General features: G+C 41.7%; 1 protein-coding gene across 1 annotated transcript; it reads left to right on the plus strand.

Moving 5' to 3' along the window:
• The first annotated feature begins 6,321 nt into the window (after positions 1–6,321).
• Positions 6,322–22,788, plus strand: LOC112249737 (epoxide hydrolase 4). Its single transcript, XM_024419517.2, has 7 exons — positions 6,322–6,949; positions 11,653–11,738; positions 14,989–15,146; positions 16,053–16,181; positions 18,966–19,069; positions 19,695–19,843; positions 21,624–22,788. Exons 1-7 carry the CDS (start codon positions 6,707–6,709, stop codon positions 21,862–21,864), a joined length of 1,110 nt encoding a protein of 369 aa, XP_024275285.1. The 5' UTR covers positions 6,322–6,706; the 3' UTR covers positions 21,865–22,788.
• The last annotated feature ends 701 nt before the right edge of the window (positions 22,789–23,489 follow it).

Below are 23,489 nucleotides of genomic sequence, written 5' to 3' on the forward strand. Positions count from 1 at the left end.
TGGGGACCTACTCATTCAAGGGTTTTTCTTTATTTTTACTATTATTCTACATTGTATAATAATAGTGAAAACATCAAAACTATGAAATAACACAAATGGAATCATATAACCAAAAAAGTGTTAAACAAATCAAAATATATTTGAGATTCTTCAAAGTAGCCACCCTTTGCCTTGACAGCTTTGCACACTCTTGGCGTTCTCTCAACCAACTTCACAGGAATGCTTTTCCAGAAGTCTTGAAGGAGTTCCCACATATGCTGAGCACATGTTGGCTGCTTTTCCTTCACTCTGCGGTCCAACTCATCCCAAACCATCTCAATTGGGTTGAGGTCGGGTGATAGTGGAGTCCAGGTGATCTGATGCAGCACTCCATCACTCTCTTTCTTTGTCAAATAGCCCTTACACAGCCTGGAGGTGTGTTGGGTCATTGTCCTGTTGAAAAATAAATGATAGTCCCACTAAGTGCCAACCAGATGGGATGGCGTATCGCTGCAGAATGCTGTGGTAGCCATGTTGGTTAAGTGTGCCTTGAAATCTAAATAAATCAGTGTCGCCAGCAAGCACCCCCCACACCATCACACCTTTCCGTGCTTCAAGGTGGGAACCACACATGCGGAGATCATCCGTTCACCTACTCTGCGTCTCACGGAGACAATGGTTGGAATCAGAAATCGCACATTTGGACTCATCAGACCAAATAACAGATTTTTCCCGGTCTAATGTCCATTGCTCGTGTTTCTTGGCCCAAGCAAGTCACTTCTTATTGGTGTCCTTTGGGTAGTGGTTTCTTTGCAGCAATTTGACCATGAAGGCCTGATTCACGCAGTCTCTGAACAGTTGATGTGTCTTTGCGACTGCACTTGAAGACAAAGTTCTTAATTTTCCAGATTGACTGACCTTCATGTCTTAAAGTAATGATGAAGTGTTGTTTCTCTTTGTTATTTGAGCTGTTCTTTCCATAATATGGACTTGGTCTTAGCCCTATTTGGTAAATCTTCTGTATTCCAACCCTACCTTGTCACAACACAACTGCTTAGCTCAAATGCATTGAGGAAAGAAATTCCACAAATTAACTTAAGGCACACCTGTTAATTGAAATGCATTCCAAGTAACTACCTCATGAATCTGGTTGAGAGAATGCCAAGAGTGTGCAAAGCTGTCATCAAGACAAAAGGTGGATACCTTTTTGAAGAATCTCAAATATAAAATAGATTTTGATTTAACACTGGTTACATGATTCCATGTGTTATTTCATAGCTTTGTCTTCACTGTTCTTCTAACAATGTAGAAAATAGTAAAAACCCTGGAATGAGTAGGTGTCCAAACTTTTGACTTGTTGTGTGTGTATATTCTCAGCAAAAAAAGAAATGTCCTCTCACTGTCAAATGCGTTTATTTTCAGCAAACGTAACGTGTAAATATTTGTATGAACATTAGATTCAACAACTGAGACAAACTGAATAAGTTCCACAGACATGTGACTCACAGAAATGTAATAATTTTCCCTGAACAAAGGGGGCGAGGGGGGTCAAAAGTAACAGTCAGTATCTAGTGTGGCCACCAGCTGCATTAAGTATTGCAGTGCATCTACTCCTCATGGACTGCACCAGATGTGCCAGTTCTTGCTGTGTGACGTTACCCCGCTCTTCCACCAAGGCACCTGTAAGTTCCTGGACATTTTGGGGGGAATGGCCCTAGCCCTCACCCTCCGATCCAACAGGTCCAAGACATGCTCAATGGGATTGAGATCCGGGCTCTTCGCTGGCCATGGCAGAACATTGACATTCCTGTTTTGCAGGAAATCACGCACAGAACGAGCAGTATGTCTGGTGGCATTGTCATGCTGGAGGGTCATGTCAGGATGAGCCTGCAGGAAGGGTACCACACGAGGGAGGAGGATGTCTTCCCTGTTACGCACAGCATTGAGATTGCCTGCAATGATAACAATTTCAGTCCGATGATGCTGTGACACACTGCCCCAGACCACAACGGACCCTCCACCTCCAATTCGATCCCGCTCCAGAGTACAGGCCTCTGTGTAACGCTCATTCCGTCGACGATAAGCGTGAATCCGACAATCACCTCTTGTGAGACAAAACCGCAACTCCTCAGTGAAGAGCACTTTTTGCCAGTCCTATCTGGTCCAGCGACGGTGGATTTGTGCCCAAAGGCGACGTTGCCGGTGATGTCTGGGAGGACCTGCCTTACAACGGGCATACAAGCCCTCAGTCCAGCCTCTCTCAGTCTTTTGCGGACAGTCCGAGCACTGATTGAGGGATTGTGTGTTCCTGGGGTAACTCGGGCAGTTGTTGCCATCCTGTACCTGTCCCACAGGTGTGATCTTCAGATGTACCGATTCTGTGCAGGTGTTGTGCGTGGTCTGCCACGGTGAGGATGATCAGCTGTCTGTCCTGTTTCCCTGTAGCGCTGTCTTAGGCGTCTCACAGTACGGACATTGCAATTTATTGCCCTGGCCACATCTGCAGTCCTCATGCCTCCTTGCAGCATGTTCACGCAGATGAGCAGGGACCCTGAGCAGCTTTCTTTTGGTGTTTTTCAGAGACAGTAAAAAGGCCTCTTTAGTGTCCTAAGTTTTCATAACTGACCTTAATTGCCTACTGTCTGTAAGCTGTTAGTGTCTTAACTACAGTTCCACAGGTGCATGTTCATTAATTGTTTATGGTTCATTGAACAAGCATGGGAAAGAATGTTTAAACCCTTTACAATGAAGATCTGTGAAGTTATTTGGATTTTTTTTTCCTTTGAAAGATAACGTCCTTTTTTCAGGTCCCTTTTTTTGCTGAGTCATACATACATACACACACACACACACACACTTAACGGACCATATATAGATGGAATTTGACTTTTTGTACTTGTGATGGTTGGTTTGTAAATACCAGCTGCACTGAAGTGATGCTTAACTCTTAGAGAAAGAAGCGTAAAAAATGAAGAGCTGTTGAAAAATGTTCCAACATGTTCGTTTCCTCTTTTCCTTTTCACCTAGCTTGCGTCACAAATGGCACCCTATTGCCCTTCTGATCAGAGCACTATATACGGAATAGGGTGCCATTTCGGTAGTTGACTTGGTGAGTCCTCCCATGTACACCAGAGGAGGCTGGTGGGATGAGCTATAACAGGATGGACTCATTGTAATGACTGGAATGGAATAAATTGAACGGTAAACATATGGAAAACACATGTTTGACTGTTCCATTTATTCTATTCCAGCCATTACAATGAGACTGTCCTCCTATAGCTCCCCCCACCAGGCTCATCTGGTGTTCACATCAACCTGTTTACACGCTTATTAACGTTCCAACTTTTTGACTTGGCTGAAATGCATAACCTGACTTTTTTTGGGGGGCGGGGGGCTTCACTCCAATAGTAATACTATTATGTATACCATGTACTGTATAGTTTATCTCCAGTTCTTTACTCCTTCATGTCATTCATAGTCAATTCTGCACCTTTTTGTGTAAAAATATTCAATATGATGCTCTGAGCTATACTGTACATGTCATTTTTGACTTATTTGGGAACAGATTTTTTTATATACTTGTGTGGACATACAATATTTGTCTGTATAAAATTATACTTAGTATTTTATTACACAGAGGCTGGGGATGTCGGTCTTATTTAAAACTACACTTTACCTTGTTTAGGTGCCATATATAGTGGTGTGCTTAGGAAACTTTAGGCATTGTTGGTGCCTATATTGTGTTTTTTTTCTAATGGGATCCAACCCTGACTACATTTATTTTGTCAGACAGACTTTAATGTTGTTGGTTTTTATCCTATGGTTCTAGCTGTTCTGCAGTGGGGGGGGGGCAGCACTTTACTCTGTATCAAAGCTAAATCATTAAATATTTTTAATTAAAAGCACTGTTTTTCTGTGTTTTGATTTCATGGGTGATCAGCCAGTCCCATCAAGTGGGATATCCAGAAAGTCTTCATTACAATAAAAAGGTGATTACTCAATACTGGACAAAAAGAGTGCGCTCGCGGCACTGTATGCAGATCCACACACTTGAATTTGTTAAGTGATGGAGATTTGACAAGACATGCAGGACTCACTACATGCCAATTAAGTGTGTTATTCTTAGCAAAATACACAGTATACAAAACATTAAGGACACCTAATGTGGAGTTGCCACCCCCCATTTGCCCTCAGATCTGCCTCAATTCGTCAGGGCATAGACTACAAGGTGTCAAGTGTTCCACAAGGAGGCTGGCCCATGTTGACTCCAATGCTTCCCACAGTTGTGTCAAGTTGGCTGGATGTCCATTTTTGATCCACACGGGGAAACTTGAATGGTCCGTCTGTCATGGAAAAACAGCAAATGCACTTAATGTTTTGTACACGTGTACAGTTGAAGTCGGCAGTTTACATACACCTTAGCCAAATACATTTAAACTCAGTTTTTCACAATTCCTGACATTTAATCCCAGTAGAAATGCCCTATCTTTGGTCAGTTAGGATCACCACTTTATTTTAAGAATGAGTAATGTCAGAACAATAGTAAAGAGAATTAAATAAAAGCTCATGTAATTCATTCATCACATTCCCAGTGGGTCAGAAGTTTATATACACTCAATTAGTATTTGGTAGCGTTGCCTTTAAATTACTTAACTTCGATCAAACGTTTCGGGTAGCCTTCCACAAGCTTCCCACAAAAGGTTGGGTGAATTTTGACCCATTCCTCCTGACAGAGCTGGTGTAACTGAGTCAGGTTTGTACGCCTCCTTGCTTGCACACGCCTTTTCAGTCCTGCCCACAAATTTTCTATGGGATTGAGGTCAGGGCTTTGTGATGGCCACTCCAATACCTTGACTTCGTTGTCCTTAAGCCATTTTGCCTCAACTTTGGAAGTATGCTTGGGGTCATTGTCCATTTGGAAGACCCATTTGCGACCAAGCTTTAACAAGACTGATGTCTTGAGATGTTGCTTAAATATACCCACATAATTTCCCTAACTCATGATGCCATCTATTTTGTGAAGTGTACCAGTCCCTCCTGCAGTAAAGCACCCCCACAACATGATGCTGCCACACCCGTGCTTCACAGTTGGGATGGTGTTCTTTGGCTTGCAAGCCGCCCTCCCCCTTTTTCCTCCTAACATAACGATGGTCAAACAGTTCTATTTTTGTTTCATCAGACCAGAGGACATTTCTCCAAAAAGTACGATCTTTGTCCCCATGTGCAGTTGCAAACCGTAGTCTGGCTTTTTTAATGGCGGTTATGGAGCAGTGGCTTCTTCCTTGCTGAGAGGCCTTTCAGGTTATGATGATATAAGACTTGTTTTACTGTGGATATAATACTTGTGTACCTGTTTCCTCCAGCATCTTCACATCGTCACAAGATCCTTTGCTGCTGTTCTGGGATTGATTTGCACTTTTCGCACCAAAGTACATTAATCTCTAGGAGACAGAACATGTCTCCTTCCTGAGGGGTATGACTGCTGCGTGGTCCCATGGTGTTTATACTTGCATACTATTGCTTGTACAGATGAACGTGGTACCTTCAGGCGTTTGGAAATTGTCCCAAGGATGAATCAGACTTGTGGAGGTCTACAAAAAAGGTCTACACAGACTTGTGGCGGTCTTGGCTGATTTATTTTGATTTTCCCATGATGTCAAGCAAAGAGGCACTGAGTTTGAAGGTAGGCCTTGAAATACATCCACAGGTACACCTCCAATTGACTCAAATGATGTCAATTAGCCTATCAGAAGCTTCTAAAGCCATGACATCATTTTCTGGAATTTTCCAAGCTGTTTAAAGGCACAGTCAATTTAGTGTATGTAAACTTCGGACCCACTGGAATTGTGATACAGTGAATTATAAGTGAAATAATATGTCTGTAAACAATTGTTGGAAAAATTACTTGTGTCATGTACACAGTAGATGTCCTAACCAACTTGCCAAAACTATAGTTTGTTAACAAGAAAAACTCATTTTAATGACTCCAACCTAAATCTATGTAAACTTCCGAATTCAACTGTATATAATATCTATGAAATAATATTTCAGGGTTTTTTACTCATGCACCCAAAGGCTGTTGTCCCCAACTGCATGCCAGTATGTTGCAATAATAGCAAGACACTCACTGGGAGTCAGTTCTGTACATGAACCGTTTTACTTCCATATACTTCCCATGTCAGCATCCCTCACCCTTGGTTTGATCAATGGATTTACAGCCCTTGAAGTCAGAGATGATTTTTTTACCCTTGAGGCATGAGTAACGGTCTTTCACCTTTAATCCCAGAGGCTGACGTGTAAAGATCAGTTACAGTCAGAAACTCCATATCTCCTGTTTTGCAGTCTAAACACATGGGAAGGTTTTGGAGGTGACGAGGGGTCTCGTATTTTTCCCAGATTAATTTCTAGGAGTTTACAGATTTATACAGCAGAAGTGTTAATCAACCATCTCGAGCTATACAACCTTTGTTGTCATCAAACTCACGCGTGAATTCTGATTTGCTGCTCCAATCGTGAACGATTCATTTAGCCGGTTTAGAATAGAACAGGAATCCTCCCTGGTGCGAGTGGCGGACAGACAGTCATGCAGATACACTGTTAGTAGGGCGACACCGAACTACCGGATAACGATGAGCGATATTTCATGATAATCAACCAATTAACAAAATAATAAATAGGTAGCTAGGTAGGTAACGTGAACCGCGGTGTTTTCCGCATTAATGTAAAGATGGCGAGAGTGCTCTATAACTTGCTCATGTTTACAATCGGACTCACGCTGAGGATCCGAGTTTTGGGGTATTGGTCGTTGATATACGGTTATTGTGCCCTTTGCACTGCCGTAGCGCTGCTGAAACTTTGGTGGAACATAATTTTAAGGCCGTCAACAACCTTCCAGTGGGGGATTCGCGAAACACCCCCTGCATGCCTGAACGACACGTCCTTGGGAACGCACTGTTATGTTAGAATAAAGGTAAAGTACCGCAGGTGAAAATACGACTATTTGGGATTAGGAAATAGCCTTTTGTGTTCATGAGAGGTCTGCATAGGTCATTTTGTATGCGCCTAGCTTGCCTGTAGCGTTGAAATCAGAAATAAATCAAAATAGGCCTTCAGGCTACATGCAAATCGTGGGCGCATATGTTTATTTTTGGGGGCATTTCAGAGAAACGTTATGCAGGTATAAGATTTTCAGTGTCGGTAGGCTACTGTTATTAATAATGTCTGCGCTCAACACTGAGGTAGTGCTGAAAAGAGCTCCATAGGAGCAGCAGCAGCAGTTATATTATCCTGTTGTGTTTCGTGACAAATATCACGATTTCATGTGAGTACGGAGAATGGAGGTATGCTAAACTGTAAATTCTCCTTTTTATTTTTTGTTTAAGTATTTATTTATGAAGACAATATCCCTCGTACGATTCACATAGCATAAAATGCATACTCATAATATGAATGTGACAGTTCAGCTGTAAGAATAATATATGTTACTTGAAATCCAAAGTAACTGTGGGATTTAACTTGGTCAGTAAGTAGCCTAGCTATATTTTGCCAGAATAAACTTGAGCTGTGTATCTGGGGATATTAGGATACTGTGATGTTGTTTAATCAGAAATGAGATACTGAAAAAATATGGCTTGGTTGTAGAATCGAAGGACCATTTGAGAGTTTGAGTGATGAAGGATGGACAGAGGATCTCGAAATCCCTGAGCAAGAAAACTTGGATGAACATAAACTAATGTTTTTTTTTCTGGCAATTGTGCTGATATTATGTGCCAAATGTTAAGACAACAAATGGCCCATTTGCGATTTTGACTTGATTTCAATAGGCATAGGCTACAGATTAACATCTGGGTTTATGAATGTAATTACATTTTGCCATGGTTTTCTTGGATAAAGGCAGGTAACCTATAGCCCCTGATAGGCCTACATCTCAATTCAGATAGTCTACAGTAGCCTAGACAAGATAAGATGTAAACTGAACGATTTAGCAGCTTGCTTAGTTCAAATTAACAGACTAATTTATTCAACATGAATAGCGAGGTGATTAAGAGTGCTTGTGTTTCCCAATAGGCTACTGAGGATGGGGAAGGGGTCATAATTTCAATCACTGAATTAAATATTATGTATATGAACTGAATATGCTTGTCAACAACAGCCAGTGTTTATTTTTTAGAATTGGTTTTACCTGTAGCTTAATCTGACTGCTGTTACTGTCAATCTAATGCGTTCCAACAACTGATAGGCAATTGTGATAGAGCTTTGATTATTTCCAATCTAATCAACTTAAAATGTCCATGAATAACTGTATAATAACACAAGGCTACAACAACAATAAACTGAAGTTAAAGGATCTTTATTAAATTGGTTTGCCAGCTCCAGGTAGGCTACAGAAGTGGAACATTGATTTGCAATGACTCCAGTGATGTTGTCATTTCAACATATTTATTGTATCAAATGGTAGACTACAACGACATGTAAATTAATACACTAGATGATGGCCAACAGAGGCAAATGTATAATTCTTCACATTTAGCCTAATGTCTGTTTCATTGAGCCCCCCCAATAAAAAGAACCAAGTGAGGGAGTTCCAAAACTTCCATTTCAAATTTCCACACAGGCAGCCCCCGAGACCAAGGCACTAAGCATGCATAAAGCACTTAGCTTGATACCGTTTTCTTTAAGCAGTCAACATTAGAATGCAATTTAAACCACATCCAAACTTATTTATGTAACGTGATCTAGTGCTTTGTCTCCATTATTTCTTCATGTGCATCCGTTCTAGAGTTCTGGTGCTTTTGTTGCATGACAATCTCTGAGATGATGTCATCGACTTCTTGGACAGCTTGGTTGCACAAGTCCCTGTTCTCCCCCTCTGAGACTTCTTTCAGTTGTTAAAGGAGAGAACTGTTGAAGGGCTGGCTGAGCCGGTCATGTGACAACTGGCAGTGTCCATCAGGTTCAGGTGGGTACTGGCGACATTGATTGGGTGGACTGTAGGAACCTTCCATCTTCCTGACTGCTTCAAGAAGCTCATCAATCTCGTCACGCTGGCTGTGTAAACGCAGACAGCGTTGTCACTGGCGGTCCATGCTCTGCTCAACGCTAAAACTTGGTGCAACTTGTCTTCTGAGGAGAACTCACAGTGTCCACTTGTCTTCACCGCAACTCACTAGCTGGAAGTGGGACTTACAACGAGCAAGCGACAGAGAATGTCTCTGGTTAGAAAAAGAAGGGTGACTGATAGAGGTCGACCGATTATGATTTTTCAATGCCGATACTGATACCGATTATTGGAGGGCCAAAAAAATTCGCTGCCGATTAATCTGCCAATTTTAGATTTAAAAGATTTGAAAAATTGTATTTGTAATAATGACAATTACAACAATACTGAATGAATACTTATTTTAACCTAATATAATACATCAATAAAATCAATTTAGCCTCAAATAAATAATGGAACATGTTCAATTTGGTTTATATAACGCAAAAACAAAGTGTTGGAGAAGAAAGTAAAAGTGCAATATGTGCCATGTAAGAAAGCTAACGTTTAAGTTCCTTGCTCAGAACATAAAAACATATGAAAGCTGGTGGTTCCTTTTAACGTGAGTCTTCGATATTCCCAGGTAAGAAGTTTTAGGTTGTAGTTATTATAGGACTATTTCTCTCTATGCGATTTGTATTTCATATACCTTTGACTATTGGATGTTCTTATAGGCACTTTATTATTGCCAGTGTAACAGTATAGCTTCCATCCCTCTCCTTGCTCCTACCTGGACTCGAACCAGGAACACATCGACAACAGCCACCCTCGAAGCAGCGTTACCCATGCAGAGCAAGGGGAATAACTACACCAAGTCTCAGAGAAAGTGACGTTTGAAATGCTATTAGCGCGCACCCCGCTAACTAGCCATTTCACATCGGTTACACCAGCCTAATCTCAGGAGTTGATAGGCTTGAAGTCATAAACAGCGCAATGCTTGAAGCATTGCGAAGAGCTGCTGGCAAAATGCACGAAAGTGCTGTTTGAATGAATGCTTACGAGCCTGCTGGTGCCTACCATCGCTCAGTCAGACTGCTCTATCAAATCATAGACTTAATTATAACATAATAACACACAGAAATATGAGCCTTTAGGTCATTAATATGGTCGAATCCGGAAACTATCATCTCAAAAACAAAACATTTATTCTTTCAGTGAAATACCGAACCGTTCCGTATTTTATCTAACGGGTGGCATCCATAAGTCTAAATATTCCTGTTACATTGCACAACCTTCAATGTTATGTCATAATTACGTAAAATTATGGCAAATTAGTTCGCAAAGAGCCAGGCAGCCCAAACTGTTTCATATACCCTGACTCTGCGTGCAATGAACGCAAGAGAAGTGACACAATTTCACCTGGTTAATATTTCCTGCTAACCTGGATTTCTTTTAGCTAAATATGCAGGTTTAAAAATATATACTTCTGTATATTGATTTTAAGAAAGGCATTGATGTTTATGGTTAGGTACACATTGGAGCAACGACAGTCCTTTTTCGCGAATGCGCACTGCATTGATTATATGCAACGCAGGACACGCTAAATAAACTAGTAATATCATCAACCATGTGTAGTTATAACTAGTGAATATGATTGATTGATTGTTTTTTATAAGATAAGTTTAATGCTAGCTAGCAACTTACCTTGGCTTCTTACTGCATTTGCGTAACAGGCGGGCTCCTCGTGAGGCAGATGGTTAGAGAGTTGGACTAGTTAACCGTAAGGTTGCAAGATTGAATTCCTGACCTGACAAGGTAAAAATCTGTCGTTCTGCCCCTAAACAAGGCAGTTAACACACTGTTCCTAGGCCGTCATTGAAAATAAGAATGTGTTCTTAACTGACTTGCCTAGTTAAATTAAGATTAAATCAAGTTTTTTTTAAATCGGCAAAATCGGCGTCCAAAATTACCGATTTCCGATTGTTATGCAAACTTGAAACCGGCCTTAATTAATTGGCTATTCCAATTAATCGGTCAACCTCTAGTGACTGACTAATGGGCTGTTGGGCATTCTGACTAAAATGACAAACTAGAGGGCATGGACACATACCATAACTGACTGCTTGGCTGTTTTTACAGATACAGTAAACTACAAGTCCATGCAGATGAACAAAAACCGAAGAAATTAATTTGCACTTTACTCAATGGTTTGACCATAAAAACAACCTATTCTACAAACCATTAAAACATGCATTTACAATAATTTGAATAAAATTGGCTATAAATGTCATTGACAGATTTCATAATATACAGAATGCTTCATACTGGAATGACCAGAAGGCAGGCCAGCACTGTGTTTATGCGATGGCCCTGCTCTGTCCCTGTTCTCTCCCTGTTTTACAGCGCCATAAAGCACACAGCGATGTTTGAGGATGAGAGGTTTATGTCACAGAGAGTAGACAGTATCTTTGTCCTAAATGACACCATATTCCTTACATAGTGCACTATATATGGAATAGGGCGAAATGCAACTAAGTTGCTCTGGATAACAGCTTCTACTAAAAGACTAATTTGTGGCGCAGCCAGAGAGCAGACAGTAACAACCTATGTGATAGAGGGCAGGGAAGTGATGACACGATATTATAGTGTGTCCCTGGTGACTGACTGACTGATCTGTCCTCTGTCTTTATTCTCAGGAGTCTGGTCTGAGGTTTCACTATGTTGCTGCTGGAGAGCGAGGGAAACCACTCATGCTGTTTTTGCATGGCTTCCCAGAGTTCTGGTAAGACTTCTAGACTACACACTGCATCTACACATTATATACACATATGGGGCCTGTGTCCCAGCCAGGACACAGATTAAGCCTAGTCCTGAACTAATAGTCAATTTCAATAGAAATTCTTATTTTTTCTTGCTTTTTTTGTCCAGGAATATCTAGTCTTAATATAGACCAAACTATTATATTGGTATTGCCTGTCAAGTCAAGTCTTGTTCTTTTTATTTGTGTTTTTTTATACTTAGAAAGCATTTTTGAAAGGAGCTCTGTTGTAAACTAACCAACCAGGTCCCCCATTAATCACTGACCCCTTACAGTAGCCCACTGCTATATCAACCTCATACAACAGTATTCTATCGTGGGTGTCCTATCAAAAACACATATTTTGACCAATGCGTAAAAATAATATGTTATGTAGATACTCCTCTAAGAAAATCAATGGTCCAAACCACATGTCTCTATCATAATCTGGTCAAAAATTATTGGAGTTTTTACCCTTGTAGGATGGCCGAGATTAGGGTGACTAAATCAATGGCCAGAGGTGGAGAAACAAGTGGTCCAAAATCTGGAAAATAGCTTTGAATCAGCTAGGCTGGATGCTCTGTGAGAGACAAACTGACATGCTCACCGTTGAACTCATCTTCTTTCTTCTTGAATCCGGAGGACATAAAACAACGAGGTAAAATGGATATCGATTTTGAGACATGACATGTAGTATTTTCATATTTTAGTATGCGCTTTTTATATTAATGTACAATTCCTGCTATTTTTGGAACATTTCTGATTAAAACAAGCATATCTTTGTGAAATGTCAACGGAGCACTGAGCGTACCAGACGCTTTTTATTTTCAAAGCCTTTTATATTTACTTTTGCTCGTGTGATGTTAATTTAGCGTTTTTTTGCGACCCGCGGACAGAACTTTGCAGAAGACGTCAAATCCTCGAAAGTCACTGCGAGAAGCGGTAACATTAGCGCTCTGTCAAACAGAGCTCGGTGCTTATTATCGGATGTATTATCTAACGGATTCGGTCTTTTCTGATATAATGATATGTTACAGAAAGACCCCACTGAATGATTCGGAACATGAAGAATCATATTTGTCTTGGTAAAATTCCATCTGGGCAGAGTGAGTGGACACCCTACTCTATTATGTAACCAACGCTTTGATCTCTTCTCTACTGTACATTGCTACTGCATCATAAGAACGTATCTTAGTTGAAGTCTTCATACTGCAGTATGGCCTGTATGGCTCAGTTGGTAGAGCCTGGTGCTTGCACTGGCAGGGTTGTCGGTTTGATTCCCGCGCCACCCAGTTGTAAAATGTATGCACACGTGACTAAGTTGCTTTGGATAAAAGTGTCTGCTAAATGGCATATATGTTATACAGTGAGCTCTAAAAGTATTAGGACAGTGACACATCTTTTGATGTTTTGGCTTTGTACTCCAGCACTTTGGATTTGAATTGATACAATGACTGAGATTAAAGTGCAGACTGGAAGTTTTCATTTGAGGGTGTTTTCATCCATATCGGGTGAACCGTTTTGAAATTACAGCACTTTTTGTACATAGTCCTCCCATTTTGGGGACCAAAAGTATTGGAACAAATTCATTGATGTTTATTAAAGTAGTCAAAAGTTTAGTATTTGGTCCCCGATTCCAACAGTAGCACGCAATGATTACGTCAAGCTTGTGACTACAAAGTTTGTTTTGGTCGTGTTTCAGATGATTTTGTGCCCAATAGAAATGAATGGTCAATAATGTATTGTGTAATTTTGTCATCACTTTTATTGTAAATAAAAGTTTCTAAACACTTCTACATTCATTTGGATGCAACCAAGATTACAGATAGTTCTGAATGGATAGTTAATAATAATGACTGAGAAAGTTAGACACACAAATATCATAGCCGCCCCCACAAATGCTAATCTCCCCTGTTATTGTAGTGGTGAGAGGTTAGCATGTCTTGGGGATATGATATTTGTGTGTTGAACTTTTTCACTCATCATTATTCACTAAATATCATTCCCCCAAGACATGCTAACCTCTCACCATTACCATAACAGGGGAGTTTAGCATTACTAAACCTTTAACCACTTTAATACACAAGTGAATTTGTCCCCAATACCTTTGGTCTCCTGAAACGGGGAGGGGGGGACTATGTACAAAACGTTCTGTAATTTCTAAACGGTTCACCCGATTTATGGATGTAAATTAAATTGTATCATTTCCAATCCAAAGTGCTGGAGTACAGAGCCAAAACAACAACACATTTGTCTCTGTCCCAATACTTTTGGAGCTCACTGTGTATTATTAATGAACGCTGCCTCACTGCCCATCTACTGTACAGGAATCCATGATGAACTCTGGGTGTATCCCAAATAGCACCATATTCCGTATATAGTGCACTACTTTTGACCAGAGCCCTATGGGCACTGGCCTTTTGGGACACGACCTCTATCTCTGCCTTCCTAGCTGGACCGAAAGACTCTTTTACACTTACAACTTCCCCCTCTCAATTATTTCAGTGTTGAAAAAGTGCTAAACCACAGCTTCCCATATCACTCTGAAGAGAGAGAGGGTCTGGGGTGCGGGGGGTTGCTGTTTGAGATGTGGTTATGTGGAGGAACTGGAAGTGCCTGTGTTTATTTTAAACTTCTATATTCTGAGAAGTTGGGTTTCTCTGTTCTCGATGTGTGTCCCAAATGGCACCCTATTCCCTTGTGCACTACTTTTGACCAGGGCCAATAGGACTCTGATCGAAAGTAGTGCACTATATAGGGAATAGGGTGTCATTTGGGACACCGCCCAGCTCTTATCCTGACTCATCAGAACCCCAGTCAGGCCTTGTGGTCCTCCTCTATAGGGCTTTCAGTTCAGAGGAGAATCGGCCTCCAGTCCACCTCAGACAAGATCTTCAACCAGAGAGCTTTTCCTCTCCGCTGTGATGACTGTGAGGATTAGAATCGGAGTGAGAAACTGAGTGCCAGTTCAAAAAATGCAGTTAAGGATATATAAACTCTGTAGGTGTATTCAAGAGAGAAACACGGTTTATCTGTGAGTGGTTTTTCAACTGTGCGCTCTACTGAATGTCGTCTCTTGATTGCAAGTAGTGAAGATGGGGTTTAGTTATGAAATACTGTCCTGTGTGTGACCTTCCCCTGCCATTAAGACAAAGATGGTTCTCGTCTTAATCTCTCTCTCTCTCTCTCTCTCTCTCTCTCTCTCTCTCTCTCTCGTCTGTCCATCTGCCTCCAGGTTTTCCTGGCGCCACCAGCTGCGTGAGTTTAAAAGTGAGTTCCGTGTGGTGGCCGTTGACTTGCGAGGCTACGGGGAGTCTGACTTGCCGCCATCCACAGAGAGTTACCGCTTTGACTACCTGGTCACCGACGTCAAGGACATTGTGGAATACCTAGGTAAGAGGGGAGAGTGGACGGACACGTCTTATCTCTCTATCTTATATACATGTTTTCATTAGTTTAATTAGTTTATACACAAAGACATAAGGAGACAGGTATATGTTGTATATATGATGGAAGATGAAACAAAACATGCACACTCTGATTCAGGGACAAACACTTTAGGGACCATGACTAGGGTGACACGGCCTGGTGTCCTGAGCTGAGTCAAAGTTTCTCATTGTAGCTATACTGTGTGGATTGGACAGCCTGTGAACACCCCGTGGGCCCACAACACAGCAGGACATGACAGGCTTCCTCTGACTCATGTTGATTGACTATGGGTAGTCGTGCTGATACAGAATGCGCGCACACACACACACACACTACAGACCTGGCAGCACGGAGCACACTTACTCTGTGAAACAGGAAGCTTTCATAGACCTGGGGGCCTCTATGTAAGACCAGTGTCCCTCACCTTGTGTAAGGCTGATATATTAAATAGCAGTAGAACTGTCAGTATTATTTGCTTCACATGGAAAATAACGTCAATTTTTACAACAAGATAAGCTATGGTCACAGTATATTATATTCATCATGCAAGACTCCTGCCCAAAACATCATCTGTTAGACTTGCACACCAGACTGGCTCAGTTGTTTCCAATAACCTTCCTAAGAAGATGACTAATACGCTGAATAATCAGGCATCACGTTGTTTTCACTGTACACTGCAGAACGATTGTTTTCTTCAGGAGGTATATCTTGGCAAGAAGGCTCGGCTGATGGAAGGCTCTGCTGATGGAAGGCTCGGCTGATGGAAGGCTCGGCTGATGGAAGGCTCGGCTGATAGAATGCTCGGCTGATGGAATGCCAGTGAAATGGTGCTGGTCACGCGCACTCAGACTCTCCTCCATCTCTCCTCAGGTTACAACAGATGTTACCTGGTCGGCCATGATTGGGGAGGAACCATCGCTTGGCTGTTCGCCATCCACTACCCCGAGATGGTGACCAAACTCATCGTCTTAAACTGCCCCCATCCCTCTGTCTTCACCGGTAGGTCCTAAACGGCCCCCCGTCCCTCTGTGTTCACTGATAGGTCATCAAACTGCCCCGATCCATCTGTCTTCACTGGTAGGTCATTGTCCTTGCAGGCCCAGCCAATAAGTGACATATACAGCCACTTAGGGCCCTGCAGCTGCTAGAAAGCCCTCAACCCCCCCAAAAAGACCTGGTTAGGGTACCTCTGCATTCACTGGTATGGGACCGAACTACCCCCACCCCTCTGTATGCACTAGTATGTCATCACAATCCAAACTCAGTCTTAAACTGCCCAAATCCCTCTGTGTTCACTGGTACGTCCTACCATCCCTCTGTGTTCACTGGTACGTCCTACCATCCCTCTGTGTTCACTGGTACGTCCTACCATCCCTCTGTGTTCACTGGTACGTCCTACCATCCCTCTGTGTTCACTGGTACGTCCTACCATCCCTCTGTGTCACTGGTACGTCCTACCATCCCTCTGTGTTCACTGGTACGTCCTACCATCCCTCTGTGTTCACTGGTACGTCCTACCATCCCTCTGTGTTCACTGGTACGTCCTACCATCCCTCTGTGTTCACTGGTACGTCCTACCATCCCTCTGTGTCACTGGTACGTCCTACCATCCCTCTGTGGTCACTGGTACGTCCTACCATCCCTCTGTGTTCACTGGTACGTCCTACCATCCCTCTGTGTCCACTGGTACGTCCTACCATCCCTCTGTGTTCACTGGTACGTCCTACCATCCCTCTGTGTTCACTGGTACGTCCTACCATCCCTCTGTGTTCACTGGTACGTCCTACCATCCCTCTGTGTTCACTGGTACGTCCTACCATCCCTCTGTGTTCACTGGTACGTCCTACCATCCCTCTGTGTTCACTGGTACGTCCTACCATCCCTCGGTGTTCAAGTTGAAGTTTCAACTTTAGTGCCTCAGAGGGAAATTTGTTTTGCAGCAATAGTCAAACATAAAAGCCATAACAAAATACATTGACAAATGACATGGACTACATAGGCGAATACATAGGTGGGTACACTGAATGCAATAGACGTAATACACCAATCGACTAGTCCCTGACCACGTCATTGTCCTGAACTGCCCCCATCCCTCACTGATACGTCATCACCAACCACCATCCTTAGATAAACAACAGATGAAACGACCTACTGTGTGTCACTAGTACAATTACTAGTTCAATATGAATGGAGAGAAACCTCTTCCTCCTTGTGCTAATTAGAGAAAAATATGTTTGGCTCTGGGGTTATTACCATGATTACCATCTTTAATTATAAGGTGTTATAACCTCGAAGTGTTTACTCCATTCATCTAGTAGCTCCTCAGTCTCCTTCCTTAAGCGGGAGATGGAGGAGGTAATTATAGAGTAATGCTTTAACATGTAGTTGGAGCAGCTGGGCTGGAGGAGAGGACATGGGTGAAGAGGATACAGTGCATTCGGAAAGTATTCAGACGCCTTGACCTTTTCCACATGTTCTTACGCTGCAGCCTTTTACTCTAAAATTGATTAAATCGTGTTTTTCCTCATCAATCTACACACAATACCCCATTATGACAAAGCAAAAACAGGTTTGTATACATTTTTGCATGTGTATTAAAAATGGAAATATTACATTTGCATAAGTATTCAAACCCTTTGCTCAGTACTTTGTTGAAGCACCTTTTACAGCGATTTACAGCTTTGAGTCTTCTTGGGTTTGACGCTACAAGCTTGGCACACCTGTATTTGGGGGAGTTTCTCCCATTCTTCTCTGCAGATCCTCTCAAGCTCTGTCAGGTTGGATGGGGAGCGTCGCTGCACAGCTATTTTTAGGTATTTCCAGAGATCGGGTTCATGTCCGGGCACTGGCTGGGCCACTCAAGGACATTTAGAGACTTGTCCCGAAGCCACTCCTGCATTGTCTTGGCTTCGGGTCATTGTCCTGCTGGAAGGTGAACCTTGGCCTCAGTCAGGTCCTGAGCGCTCTGGACCTTCAATGCTGCAGAAATGTTTTGGTACCCTTCCCCAGATCTGTGCCTCAACACAATCGTGTCTCGGAACTGTACGGACAATTCCTTCGACATCATGGCTTGGTTCTTGCTCTGACATGCACTGTCGACTGTGTTACCTTATATAGACAGGTGTGCCTTTTCAAATCATGTCCAATCAATTGAATTTATCACAAGTGGACTTTAATCAAGTTGTAGAAACATCTCAAGGATGATCAATGGAAACAGGATGACAAACTCAATTTCGAGTCTCATAGCAAAGTTTCTGAATACCTATGTCAATAATGTATTTCTGTTTTTAGCAACAAAAAACAAACATTTTAAACCCTTTTTTGGCTTTGTCATTATGGGGTATTGTGTGTAGATGAGGGGGGAAGTATTTAATACATTTTAGAGTAAGGCTGTAACGCAACAGAATGTGGAAAAAGTCAAGGGGTCTGAATACTTTCCGAATGCATTGCACTGTAGAGTGGACGTCACTGACCGACAGCCCATCCACAGCCCTTCTCTGTCCCTTGCAAATGCACTGTGCTGCATTTGTGTCTTGCCTAAATTGCACACTTGCAAGATGCCAACGTCCATACTTGCATGCCATACATGCCAAAACCCTTGCTTCATTCTAAGTGTTATGCAAGTGTATATTTTGGAACTCCTTACTCTTGATTTCTTCTCATCCTCTTTTATTGATGTTGCATTCTTTCCCTTCTCTTCTGTTCTTCTCTCCTGTTCTCCTCTTTCTACCTCTATTCTCTCCGTCTCTCTTCTCTACGCTCCGCTCTCCTCCATGTTTCCAGATTATGCCCTGCGTCATCCCAGCCAGCTGCTGAAATCCAGCTACTTCTTCTTCTTCCAGCTGCCTCGCTTCCCAGAGCTCATGCTCTCAATCAATGATTTTAAGGTGTGTGTGTGTGTGTGTGTGTGTGTGTGTGTGTGTGTGTGTGTGTGTGTGTGTGTGTGTGTGTGTGTGTGTGTGTGTGTGTGTGTGTGTGTGTGTGAGGGGTAATGGTTGTAATGGCGGTTTCTCAAGGAGTCTGTGTATGGCAACAATTTATGGATTGCAGCTGTGATTTCATTGTAAATGGAGCAAAAAATATTTGCTACAATTGTTTTTTGTTATTGGCGAAAACACGATTGTTCTTCCTGGTAGCTATCATTAATAGACATATCTAACAATTATTGACTGTGCAAGACAGAATGTGATTAAATTGATCAGGCCTAATAAATAAATAAATAATGCATTCACATTTTTTCTTTGTTCCAAATTATAGGGAGAGTAACAGCAGTAAATCATTGTGTTGTGCCTAAGTCCTTCTCATTTGAGTGTAGGTCATCTCGCAGTAGTCAACACAACGACCATCCCATTTATAGTAACTGATCGTCTGATCTGTATTACTGTGATGGTGACATAAGGGCCTTGTCTGTGAGAGCCATCCAGATCAAATCACACCTTGAGCGCATACACACACACACACACACAGTTACTCACCCACCTAGTGTGTCTTTCTGTACCCTCTGTATTATAGGCGCTGAAGGGCCTGTTCACCAGCCGTAGTACAGGGATTGGGAGGAAGGGTCGGTGGCTCACTGCAGAGGACATGGAGGCTTATCTCTACGCCTTCTCCCAGCCAGGGGCCCTGACCGGGGCCCTCAACTACTACAGGAATGTCTTCAGGTGAGGAAGATGATGAAATTATTCATTAGTGAGCTCTGTATTAGGATGTCTCCTGTGGGCATCCATACTTATGTAGGACATGCACAAAGTGAACATGTCGAAGCTGACCATTGTTGTTTTGCCTCTTCATTTTACCACAAGCACCCTCTAAAAATGTAAATCATTACTGCCCTCTTGTGTTGGAAATGATATCATCTGATACAATGGTATTGTACTTTCAACGAGTTCCTCTTGTGAAAACTCAGTGGTCTATATAATAAGTCCCCTCACTTGCCAGTGGTACAGCAGTCTGGGAATCAGATGCACGATGAGAAATAATTGGTCTTTGGAAGAATGTATTCTGTTTTTTGGTTTGTTTGTTTGTTTTCTATTTGTCTTTGACTCATTACAAGAGTCAACTTGTCAATGTAATTTCTCTCTGGTTCTTTCTCTCTCAACACCTTATGGGGATACACAAATCAGACCCATTCATAATCCTAGTTTCCCTAACCCTTACTTTAACCCTAACTTTATCCTTAACCTTAACCCTAGCTCCTAACCCTATTCCATAATACTAACCTTAACCATAAACCTAACCCTAGCTCCTAACCATATACCTAATACTAACCTTAACCGTAAACCCCCTAGAAATAGCATTTGACCTTGTGGGGACTTTTGTTCATTTACTATTCGTGTGGGGACTTCTTGTCCCCAAAAGTATAGTTAAGCACGTCCACACCACACTGACCCATACAAACACACACAACATCAGAGAGTGCATGTTCTTGACATGGGAACTCAACGTGCATGGCTGACTTCACCATCTGCTCTGCTTATTTAAAGCAGCCAGTCAGTGTTTCTCAAAACAGAACCGAATATTTTGTTCTGCTCAGGGATTTTATAATAAGGATGTCACTGACTTTATTATGAATTAGTCTGAGAAATGTGCTCTATAAATAAATTAATCAATTAGCCTCTCCAGAGATTACAACATAGGTTACAAGCATGTATACTACCATTCAAAAGTTTGGGGTCACTTAGAAATGTCCTTGTTTTTGAAAGAAAAGCAAATGTTTTGTCCATTTAAAATAACATCAAGTTGATCAAAAATACAGTGTAGACATTTATGTTGTAAATGACTATTGTAGCTGAAAACGGCAGATCTTTTTATGGAATGTACCCCTATGCAGATAGAGGCCCATTATCATCAACCATCACTCCTGTGTTCCAATGGCACGTTGTGTTAGCTAATCCAAATTTATCATTTTAAAAGGCTAATTGATCATTATAAAACCCTTTTGCAATTATGTTAGCACAGCTGAAAACTGTTGTTCTGATTAAAGAAGCAATAAAACTGGCCTTCTTTAGACAAATTGATTATCTGTAGCATCAGCATTTGTGAACACAGGAGTGATGGTTGCTGATAATGGGCCTCTGTGCGCCTATGTAGATAATCCATTTAAAAAATCAGCCGTTTCCAGCTACAGGATTCATTTACAACATTAACAATGTCTACACTATGTTTCTGATCAATTTGATGTTATTTTAATGGACAAAATATGTGCTTTTCTTTCAAAAACCAGTACATTTCTAAGTGGCCCCAAACTTTTGAACGTATGTGGTGTATGTTTAAAGCATGAACATATAGTACTGTGGGCGAGGCCTACATCATGTGATTGAAGGTCCGCGTTGAACCAGTTCTCTGGTTCTCTTTTCAGTTTATTTACAGTTTATTTCCTGAATTTACTTAAATGGAATTGACCTCAACCCATATAAGGTCTATTGTTAATACTCTCCACAGCTCCCTCCCACTGAGCCAGAATGATGTCAAGTCTCCAGTGTTGTTGTTGTGGGGTGAGAGGGATGCCTTCCTGGAGCAGGAGATGGCTGAGGCGTGCAGGGTCTACATCCGGAACCACTTCCGACTCAACATCATCTCTGGAGCCAGCCACTGGCTACAGCAGGACCAGCCTGACATCGTCAACACACTCATTTGGACCTTCCTCAAAGAGGGAGAGGGGCGTAAAACGCACAGGAACTGAATCTAGCTAGGTTTGCGTCCCAAATGGCACTCTATTCCCTTTATAGTGTACTACTTTTGACCAGGGCCCGGGTCAAAAGTAGTGCACTATATAGGGGAATAGGTTGCCATTTGGGATGTAATCCTAGAACGAGGCCTCCTCCCTCTCTCCGTCACTCCCTCCCACCCTCTGTCCCCACCAGCCACTCCTACCACTGGAAGCCTAGAATATGCCTGTGAAAAACCAACCAACATAACGATAATGCAATCATTCTTTAAATCTTTACACATTTCAGCTATTTTTTAAGATGTCAAAAGTGAAAGAGGAAAAAAAGCACATTTTATTGAGAGGACACTGAGTAGTACAGTAGTATGTTTGACGCATATTAAATACGTTTCTGCACATGACATCCGCCTTAAAGTTTGTAGGTTACAACATTACAAATGTGTGGCAAAATCTCCTTGTGAGTTTGTATTGTGTGGTGCCTTTTAATGTAATGTTGTATAATGTTTTGCAGCGCTGTAAAGTTGTGCCATGTCTTCTGAGGTTGAGCTGTGGCATTTGTCTGCTGTATGTGTCACTGGATTGCTCCTCTCACAATCCTTTGGGATCCCTCTTGTCCCACACCTTGTCTTCATCCCAAATGGCAGCCTATTCCCTATTTAGTGCACACTTGTACAGGGAACAGGGTGTCATTTGGGACGAAGACCCTCTCTATCAGGTAGTGTTGTCTTACTGAAAATATTATTTTTGTAAAAAAAAAAAAAATGTTTGTTCAGTTATTTGAGAATGTTGTTCATTATGAGATTCCTGTATAGAACAACAGTGACGGTTAAATATTGTACACTTTTTTTTTTGTTGTTGTATCTATTCCTTTCTCTGAAATCCACTGAGCCAGGTCTGCACCATTTTGTTTTTTAAGCAGCAAATAAACTATCATGTGAAGCCTGGGGAGCCATTGTCAATCTTTTCAACTGACAGTCCTGACCTACAGATTTACAAATGGACAGATACAACCTGTCCTAATTTGCATGCCTGCTGTCATGCTATGTCATTATACTTGAACAGTGGTTCCCAAACTTTTTATAGTCCCGTACCCCTTCAAACATTCAACCTCCAGCTGCGTACCCCCTCTACCAACAGGGTTAACACACTCTCAAATGTTTTTTTGACATCATTGTAAGCCTGCCACACACACACACACTATATGATACATTTATTAAACACAAGAATGAGCGTGAGTTTGTCACAACCCGGCTTGTGGAAAGTGGCAAAGAGCTCTTATAGGACCAGGGCACAAATAATAATAGAATAATAATCTATCATTTTGCTCTTATTTAACCATCTTACATATACAACTTTATTTGTTAATTGAAAATTGTGAATCACAATTTTATTTGGCGTACCCCCAACGGCATTGGGAATACCTGTACTAGAACATGATTATAGTTTTGGAGCATAGCTTGGTTCATGCCGCGTTCAGAACGACTGGGAACTCAGGAAAATTACGAGGTCAAATTATGACGTCAGTGTTCCTCAGGTAGGAAAGACAGCTCTAGAAAGAGTTTCTTATTAATGACTATAAGATATTAGCCTCACTACTTGCAAAAATAAAGAAGTCCTGGATGCAATCATTGATGAAACAC

Source organism: Oncorhynchus tshawytscha, linkage group LG01 (assembly GCF_018296145.1).
Source record: "Oncorhynchus tshawytscha isolate Ot180627B linkage group LG01, Otsh_v2.0, whole genome shotgun sequence".
Classification (NCBI taxonomy): domain Eukaryota; kingdom Metazoa; phylum Chordata; class Actinopteri; order Salmoniformes; family Salmonidae; genus Oncorhynchus; species Oncorhynchus tshawytscha.

Excerpts from the sequence above, each read along its gene's own strand:
- LOC112249737 (XM_024419517.2), top strand. The coding sequence starts at position 6,707 with ATGGCGAGAGTGCTCTATAACTTGCTCATGTTTACAATCGGACTCACG. Across the intron at positions 15,147-16,052 it reads GGACATTGTGGAATACCTAG|GTTACAACAGATGTTACCTG; the intron begins GTAAGAGGGGAG and ends ATCTCTCCTCAG. Across the intron at positions 16,182-18,965 it reads CCATCCCTCTGTCTTCACCG|ATTATGCCCTGCGTCATCCC; the intron begins GTAGGTCCTAAA and ends CCATGTTTCCAG.